General features: G+C 43.5%; 2 protein-coding genes across 4 annotated transcripts in view; one reads left to right on the top strand and one right to left on the bottom strand.

Annotated features, from left to right (window-relative positions):
* LOC122542233 (ferritin heavy chain A-like) overlaps window positions 1-9,623 on the bottom strand; it is a 38,921-nt gene that overhangs the window by 4,393 nt on the left and 24,905 nt on the right. The gene's annotated exons all lie outside the window — the stretch shown is intronic.
* The window catches only part of LOC122542229 (ferritin, middle subunit-like), a 14,493-nt gene continuing 5,706 nt past the window's right edge, over window positions 837-9,623 (top strand). Inside the window, exons 1-4 of one of the 3 annotated variants that reach the window (XM_043679745.1) lie at window positions 860-1,044; window positions 3,749-3,895; window positions 4,527-4,652; window positions 5,072-5,373. In XM_043679745.1, coding sequence (XP_043535680.1) covers window positions 943-1,044; window positions 3,749-3,895; window positions 4,527-4,652; window positions 5,072-5,227 — 531 coding nt within the window. In that variant the 5' untranslated portion in view covers window positions 860-942 and the 3' untranslated portion in view covers window positions 5,228-5,373. Of the gene's footprint in view, window positions 1,045-3,748; window positions 3,896-4,526; window positions 4,653-5,071; window positions 5,374-9,055; window positions 9,232-9,623 lie in introns of those variants that run through there. The other 2 variants (XM_043679748.1, XM_043679747.1) reach the window with 2 other exon arrangements.

The following is a 9,623-nucleotide window of genomic DNA, read 5'->3' on the forward strand; positions in this document are numbered from 1 at the left end:
CAACTTTAGGTTGAGACACCCTCATGTCCATATTGCTGTGGGTATGGACCATGTTGAGCTGGGAGGCCAGTTTCTGAGCTGTACATTCTACAGAATGCAATGTAAACAGACTCAGAATCTCCCCACTTGGAAACATCCTTGAGTTGAGGGCTAGTTCTTCTTGAAACTATTAAAACTAAACATGGAGATAGAAAAGTCGAACATGCAATATGTTTCCAACAGCAATTTAAACATGGAGGCCTGAGGCCTATGACATGGCTGACGCACTCAGCACATTTAGTGTTTTGGTTTTAAACTGGGTTTCCTGAGACCTAAGTTCAAAGAGATCACAGCAGATTCAGAAAGGATCCACAAAGTACATCAGTTGCCTGCACTAGATGATCCAAAAGCCACTTTGTCCCCTGCCACTGTCAATCAATAGGCAAATATTTAATGTCAACAAAATCTAGCCATTTTTCGATGGACTCCCAACATTGTCATTCAAAAGGTAGTAGGACAAATCCCTCAGATGAACAAACAAACAGAATTCAGCAAATCTGTGTTGAGCATTTCTTAATACACAACCTCAGATGCGTTAGCAAAGTTTTAGTGTATGTTCTATTCTCATTTTCAGGTAGATACACTTACAGAATTTGCACTTGTGCAAGAGGTCAAAGGCCAATCAGTAATTCCATCATCGACTCATTGTCAATTCTGATTGGCTTCTGAATCCAATTCCCATTCTGTGCTGATTGGACATGGCAGCTGATCGATAGATTAACAAGAGTGATTGGTGATGACTGATGATGTCATTTCCTGCAGAATAAAATGAGGGCTCGCTCCTGAAGTATAAATAAAAGTCCAAAGGCTCTGATGGTTGAGGTATAGTTGGTGCTTAAACTAAATTTGTTGTTGGGCTGTGAATTGTTTTAGGGAGTGAGGTAACACAACATTCATCACAAAATGGCTTCCCAGGTTTGTCAAAACTATCACCAGGATTGTGAAGCTGCTGTCAACAAGCAGATTAACCTGGAGCTCACTGCCTCCTATCTCTACCAGTCTTTGGTGAGTGTTGGCTTAAAACTAAACTTATGCTGATGTTTCTAATTAACTTGATATGCCTGTAGATGGAGTTTTGTAGCTGTTGCCTTAATATCAATTCAAGATAAATGTGATGTTTCAGCAAAAATGGTGTATGATGCTGGTGTAAGATAACTAATCCCCAGCTGGTCTTCAGTGATGTATGCAGGGTCATGTGTTCTTGCAACTAACTGAGGATTGTGACTGGCATTCTCTCTATAGGGTTGTCAAAATGAGATGGTTTCTAAAATAGTCCAATAAACTATTTGGTCAACCATATAGTGGAATGGCAGTATTCATTGGCTGGTCACTGTTCTGCCATTATAATGTATTGTGATATCTCTGCTTTAACTTTACTGATCATAAACATCATACTAACTCTGCTGTAAAAGGAGTTTTAGTAGTGTTTGTTGATACTCTGCTTATCTGAGCAGAAATGGTCGTGGTCAGGGTGTGACTGGAATCCACAAGTAGGCCTCAATCCACTCCAATCAGGCAGACATAAGAATCAAACTGGCCTGTTTTTCCAGGTGGTAATTTGCCCATGCCCTACTGAAGTGTTAGACTTTCCTTTAGGAAGGTGTTTAGTGAGAGTTTGTTTGCAGGGTACCTGCTAGATAATGGATGCTGAAGGGAGGTGGAGATTGCAGTACCAGTGCTTTGTCCTGGATGGTGTCTGCTTCTGAATGTTGTAGGTGCTATCATCCAGACATGTGGAGAATATTAATCACACTCTGGGCTCATAAGATGAGAATGAAGGCTTTAAAGATCTGTTTGATGGAGATGGGAATAGCTTTCACTGGTGAACTAGTTAGTTTTTAATGTGTCCAAGAATAAAAATAGACCACTCATATTCACTCTGACCTGAGTTGTGCCCCTTCATAACTATTAATGCACTATTAGGGACCAGGTTAGATACCTCTCCACTGAGAAGGAAGCCCAGACCTGATTTTTTTTCTTATTGTAAAGGCAGTTGTATAGTGGATAATCCAGGGGTAATGCAGCTGGTCAAACCATTCTGCTTTATACAAAGCGGAACATATGGTTGATACAAAACAATCTAAATAACTTAACTATTTTGAAACCTGACTCAATTTCAACTTCACAAAGGAGCAAATCCAACACAAACCTGAACTAGTAGAAATGGCCACTCCCTTGCCATTGTTTGAAGACTTCCAGACTTTCAGACATATCACACCTCTGCCTTTATAACCCCTCTTGATAAAACCAAGGTCAAATAACCTTGCTGAAGGAGCAGCATTGTTTCACCATTCACTTGTGAACATGATGGTTCAGATGTTTGGGTCCATTATGGGTGTAGATGCAAAGCTTTGAACTTGTTGGGTTAATTCAAACCAAGTGTGTTCTCAGTTTACTTTAAGCTGGTGATGTTATCTGCAGATAATGGTTGTCTCTGGGTCTCACTAGGTATTTCATACAGTGAAGTTGTTCAAGTTTCACTTTTGTATTCATTCAGTTGCTTGTTTAAAAGTTCCTGGATATCAGAGTGCACTGTATACACGTCTGCAGTAAAACTGTTGCTGCAACAATCCAAAGCCTGTCATTGGGCAGGCTTTCCTTAGCAAACCCCTGGGGCCCTTTCTCTCATTCCCCTCCATCCTCCGGATAGGAACACACTTGTACAGATTAAGTGTATGGTACATCCAATCCCAATGATCTACAAGTTGCAGAAAACTCTCTCCTGACTAAACTATCCACCATCCATTTTCCAGTTTAATCCAAAGGAAAAATGTAGTGCCTTGCAGTAGCCTCATGGTTAATTTCTCACTGGCAGAACAGGTTTGAGGGGCTGAATGGCCTATTGTCCCTGTGTTCTGATCTCAGTTTTTTGTATCTGTACTTCCCCTGTCCTGATGACTGGGTATTACCCTCTGGCTAATATTGAATGGAGTAGACCAGCATTTAACAGTCCAGTGGTTCTCCTCATCCAACTGAATCTTCACCTTGTTAAAAGCTACAAATTCAAATGTTGTGTGTGGGACCAATTGAAATCTACAGTCCTAGAAATGTACAGCACAGAAACCAACTCAACAATCCAGCGCTTCCATGCCAACCAGATATCCTAAATTAACCTAGTCCCACTTGGCCCATATCCCTCTGAAACCCTCCTATTCATGTACCCATCCGGATGCCTTTAAGTGCTGTAATTGCACCAGCCTCCACTACTTCCTCTGGCAGCTCATTCCATACGTGCACCCCAGCTCTGGGGGGAAAAACTGCCTCTTGGGTCCATTATATCTACCCCTTATCTTAACCTGTGCCCCCTAGTTTTGGATTCCTCCATCCTGCACTGCAGCTTCCTTAACTTGCTCCAAGCCTATTCAATCTCCATCCTCCATTCTGATGGAGGTTACTGAGCAGAAACCTGAATTGTTTCTCCCCTCTGATGCTGTGCCAGACCTACTGAGCAATTCACCAGTTGTTTAATCCAAAACACAATATATTGAATTTGCATCTTCCCCAGGAGGAAGCTGGGGCTGTTCCACTGCATCCAGTTAAAGGAGCTGCTGGCTCATTGGACACCACTGTTATATTAAAATAGTTGCAAACCCAGAGGTTTAACAGCTTGAACAGTCAGTCTGGTTTCAAGGGCTAAACTAGTCTGTCTTCTACCAACTAGAATTGGGGCCAGTGATGTGTTAATGGGATGTAAATGGTTCTCTTTCAGATGTCGTACTTTGATCGGGATGATGTTGCCCTGCACCATTTCTCCCAGTTCTTCAAAGCTCAGTCCCAGGAGAAGCAGGAACATGCAGAGAAGCTGCTGAAATTCCAGAATCAGCGTGGAGGCAGAGTCCTCCTCCAGGATGTGAAGGTGGGAATGGAGGGTGGGGTGGGGATGGCTGCTTGCGTGATGTGGCTTCAAGTCAACAGTGACTGGGTTTTCACATCCTGAAGGGGAAGTGCAAAGCTCTTTTTTTTTCTGGGAAAGCCAATGATATCCTCCATTTCCAAGTCGTAGCATGGTCACAGACTAAAGGGCCTGTGTTTAAGAAAAACTCCAAACTACAGTTATCCCATCTACCGGCACTTGGTCCTTGGCACACTATGCCCTTTGAAGTATTTTGTCCAGATGTTGCTGAAATGTCACAAATAGCTGCCCCACTCCCTGTAGATGGTATATTCCATGTTTCTCTTGAGAAGCTTCCTAAAATACCCTCTCTCGCCCCTTCACCCTCAATCTTCAACTGGACTTGAGGATGGCACTGATTCTGCTGTCTCAGGGACATAGGTCCAAAATTCCAGCCACTGGCAACTGCTCAGTCTTAATAGTCCAAAGATGTGCAAGTCAGTTTGCTCATGCTAAGTTTCCCATAGTTTCCAGGGATGCACAGGCTACACTTTTTTTTTGTTTAGAGGGTTGGTGTGGGCAAATGGCTATTCAGCCTGCTTCATCCCACTGTAGGGATTCTGATCCTTAACTGTCCTTTGTTTCCATGTTTCAGAAGCCAGAGAGGGATGAGTGGGGTAACGGTCTGCAGGCAATGCAGGTTGCCCTGGATCTGGAGAAGAATGTGAACCAGAGTTTGCTGGATCTACACCAACTCGCCACTGCCCAGACTGACCCTCATGTAAGCTTCACTGCCTGACCCTAAGGGCAACACTTCACTGGTTGGTCTTCGTGGGTTTGAAATTCAATAATGCAACACTTGGTCCAGACCCATACTGATGGTTACAATGTTACAACTGTTCAACAATAAGGTAAAGTAAAACTTTGGATTCTAAAATGATGGGAGTGCTGAAATGATATTGGCCGTAATCCCCATTCAGGACCAATGCAGTGGAATGATCACTGTCCATCACAATACAACTCAGCTCCCATTAAGAAACTGCATGATGAAGCAGCTAAAATGCTGTCATCCTCACTGGTGCAAATTCTCTGGCTGTCAGTGAGACTTTAATGTCTGTCTAGAGTTATATGGCCAAGTCTCATTTGCAGTGGGAATTTGATTGTCTTGGATTGTGCTAATGTAATATTCCTGTGTTCCAGCTGTGTGACTTCCTGGAGACTCACTATTTGGATGAGGAGGTTGAGATTATCAAGCGACTTGGGGACTACATCACCAACCTGAAGCGTCTGGGAGCTCCTGAGAATGGGCTGGGAGAGTACCTGTTTGACAGGCTCTCGCTGGAGGACAGCAGTTAGTGGGACATGGGGTACTGTCTGCTTTTGTCTGAATGCATTACTGACTTCACTTGGAAATTTTGGCTTCTCCCTAGGGAGAAGGAATATGTTTGCAAGAATGTAATGGCTGTACGACCTGAATGGAAATGAATAAAATCTTGTATTGATCTTGCTTATTGTCCATCATTCAGACCACTGATCCTTCACTTGAATTTGTTTGTGATCTCTGGAGAACTTGATGCCAGTAATCATTCTGCAATTTGGCTCATCACATTATTAGACTAAAACACCTCACTAGATGCTGCATCTTTTCTCCCCTCCCCACCACCCCATTGGACTGACCCCAATAGATGGGGTGATGTCATGACTATAAATTCAAGTTACCCTGCACGCCTCACCACCACCCCCTGCCCATCCCACCCCAAACTAGGGCTTCAACTTGTGGTTGCAATCTGTGGGGTGTCAAATCTGATTCTTTTGTCCAACAATTCTACTTTTCTGGACTTGATGAGTACAATTGTACCCAAACAGACTTTGTGAAAGGAAGTTTCCATACCTCTTCAAAAGATCAAGTCCAGGCATTCATTGCCCTAGATATCCCATATTTATGATTCAATGTTCATGTCCAGATTTGCCCATCGAATGTTCACTTCTCTTTCCTTCCCCCAGGCCTTGGATGAGGTCCATCAGGCTGTGGCATCTGCCCAGATGGAGGAACCAGCTAACCTGGCAATGATATGATCTCAACTTGTCCTGCACAGCTCCCACTGGAGCTCGAACATGACTAGTCTATTCTAAATGGTGCTGTTTTTTTCCTGTGGGCCTAGCACAGGGAGCCAGTTGGAGTTTGGAACAGCTCACAGGCCTGTGATCTTTACCCCTTGTCTTGTCACAGCCACTGGCAGTTGGGCACATTGAGTCAGACAACTGGAGGAATTAACTGGTCAAACATGCAGCTTTTGATGGGGCCTTTGATTGAATACCAATTCTAGATCAAGGAGTTCATGCATGCTGGAGGGCCAGGGGGGGAGGGGTGGAGAGAATGTTTGTTTGCCTGAACTAGCAATATAGTCCCACTGTGGTACCCTCACTTAACTGTCCCTTCCTATCTGTGAATTCTCTCCTAGTACTACTCCTGCCCTTTGATAAACCTCAAGTCTGTCAGCCCACAGCTGGGAAAATTCACCCCAAGCATTCCTGGCAGTCACATTGCAGGGAGTCAGCTTAAAAAAAAAATTCTCCTGAGCTGTATTGGATTACAATACACACTCTCCATTACCACCAGCAGCTGAAATGAGCAGGATGATAGTGACCTGGGAATAACACAGCAATGCTCTGGTTTGATGCTTCCATTATTCTCCTGATTTAGTTTGATTTGATTCAGTGATGTTGAAGGAGCAGTGATTTCTGACCAAGTTGATGTGTTGCCATAGTCTTAACAGACCATTGGGCTGTGCTCTCGTTAGAGAAAGGAGAGACTGGTGATGATTAAACCTGAGGGCCACCAGAGTTCAGGCAAGGGAAGAGGTTGAGAAGGAGACTCCTTCGTAGTAACCTCGAATTAGTGATGGGAATTGAACCCAGGCCTTTGGCATCACACTGCTCTGTAAACTGTGGTGTGACTGGGAGAGGAAACCTGGAGATGTTGACTCTCCTGTACAGCTGTTTCCTTTACCTTTTGAGGTTCCAGGGATCATGGGTTAGGGAGGGGGCTGTCAGAGACATCCTGGTGATTGTTTGTGAATTTTGTAGTGAACACACGCTGCAGCCTTCAGGCAGGGTGTGGCACTTTAAGGCACATATTTATTCCACAACATGGGACGTGTATGGAAAGAGCTGCTAGAGGATGTGGTGGAGGCTGGTACAATTGCAACATTTAGGAGGCATTTGGATGGGTATATGAATAGGAAGGGTTTGGAGAGAGATGGGCCGGGTGCTGGTAGGTGGGAGTAGATTGGGTTGGGATATCTGGTCGGCATGGACGGGTTGGACGAAGGGTCTTGTTTCCATGCTGTACATCTCTATGATTCGATGACTCTATAAATCTTTTTAAACAATCAAGCCATGTCCACAGGCTCCCTGCAGTGCCAGAAGAGGGCATTCAGCCCATTCAGTCTGTACTAAAGATCTGAACAGCATCCTGTTCAGATCCTGCGGATCCCCTTAACCCTGCGTTCCCCACAGCCAATCCACCGAACCTGCACAACCTTGGTCTGTAGGAGGAAACCCACACAGACACGGGGAGAACATGCAAAGTCCATACAGACAGTCACCCAAAGCTGAAATCAAACCCAAGTCCCTGGCTCTGTGAGACTGTAGTGCTAACCACCAAACCACCCAAAAGGAACATGCTATTGTACATCATTAGAGTCATAGAGTCTTACATCACAGAAGCAAACCAATCACAAGGCTACGGTGGTTGTGGAGAGTAACCTAATGAAGGAGCAGCACTCCAAAAGCTAGTTCTTCAAATAAACCTGTTGGACTATAACTTGGTGTTGTGTGATTTTTAACTTTATATACCTTCAGTCCAACACCGGTACCTCCAAATCGCTGCTACTGAGGTGGGCCATCTGGGACTTGGTTTCAGAAACAGTGATATTACTCCAACTCAGGATGGCGAGAGATTTCCCTGGGGCTTCATGAGTGTTGTTGGGGCTATATTCAGCTAGAATATTGGAAAGTATTCCATCACTTATCGGTCTTGTAGATAGTGGAGAGGCAGTGGAGAGGCTGTGGAAAGTCAGGAGTTGAGAAATTCATAAAGAATTCTCAGGTTTGACCTCTGACCATGGTTCCATGCGTAATATTCAAAACTGTAATTCAATCCAACAAGATAAGGCAAGACTGTAACCCGGTTTTTGAAGCAGTTATTGGGTCAAAGTAACTTGCTGCCACCAATCCATACCTCATGGTGATGATCATACTTGAACTCTGAGTGGGATCTTCAATCCCCAAACTCTCACAGGCCACCATTCCACTGGAGGCTGCTCAGTTCAACGCTATCAACTTTAGGTTGAGAGACCCTCACCTCCATATAGCTGTGGGGATGGACCACGTTGAGCTGGGAGGCCAGTTTTGAGTTGTACATTCTACAGATTTCAAGGTAAACATAACCAGAATCTCTCCACTTGGAAACATGCTTGAGTTGAGGGCTAGTTCTTCTTGAAACAATTATAAACTGAACATGGAGACAGAAAAGTTGAACGTGCGATGTGTTTCTAGCAGCAATTTTGACATGGAGGCCTGAGGCCTACTACGTGGCAGAGACAACTCAGCACACTTAGTGTTTTTGTTTTCAAACTGACCTTTCGGAGACCTAAGGTCAAGGTGATCATAGCAGATTCAGGATGAATCCACAAAGTACATCAGTTGGCTGCATAAGATGACCCAAAGCACATTATTTCTGTTGCTGTGTCGCAATTGGCAACTGTTTACTGTCAACAAAGTCTCGCCATTTTTCAATGGAGTCCCAACACTGTCATTCAAAAGGTAGGAAGACAAATCCCTCAGAGTCACAAATGAACAGAATTATGCAAATCTGTGTTGAGTATCTTCTAATAAACAACCTCAGATACAGTGAAGTTTTAGAGCATGTTTTATTCTCATTTTCAGATAGATATACTTGCACAATTTGCAGTTGTGCAGGAGGTCAAAGGTCAATCAACCAATTCATCATCGACCAGTTGTCAATTCTGATTGGCTTCTGGATTCAATTCCCATCCTGCGCTGATTGGACATGGCACCTGATTGATTGATTAACAAGAGTGATTGGCCATCACTGATGATGTCATTTGTGCAGAATAAAATGAGGAGTATAAATAAAAGTCCAAAGGCAGTAATGGTTTAGGTACAGTTGGTGTTAGTCTTAAATTTGTAGTTGGGCTGTGAATTGGTTTGTGGAGACTAATAGTTATCATAAAATGGCTTCCCAGGTTTGTCAAAACTATCACCAGAATTGTGAAGCTGCTGTCAACAAGCAGATTAATATAGAGCTCACTGCCTCCTATCTCTATCAGTCTTTGGTGAGTGTTGTCCCCTTGGGGCTTAAAGTTAAAACTTTTATGTAAAGTAAACTTTCCATTGTTTCTAACTAACTTGACAGTCCTGTAGCTCTTGCCTCAATATTAATTCAAGGTAAATGTGATGCTACCATAATAATGGGGTATGATACTGATTTACACTAACTAATATCCCAATTTGCCTTCAGGGATGTATGCAGAGTGAAGTGTTCTTGGCTAGTATATGACTTACTGATATTGCTGTCACTGGCAGTAACTGTCATTCCCCCTCTAGGGCTGTCAAAATTGGATGTTTCACTGGATATTTTTGAAACCACTTGGGTCAACTGTATGGTGGAATGGAAGAATCAACTGGCTAGTTGCCTTTCTACTGTTTTAATGTATTGATATATTTA

Source organism: Chiloscyllium plagiosum, chromosome 39 (assembly GCF_004010195.1).
Source record: "Chiloscyllium plagiosum isolate BGI_BamShark_2017 chromosome 39, ASM401019v2, whole genome shotgun sequence".
Classification (NCBI taxonomy): Eukaryota; Metazoa; Chordata; class Chondrichthyes; order Orectolobiformes; family Hemiscylliidae; genus Chiloscyllium; species Chiloscyllium plagiosum.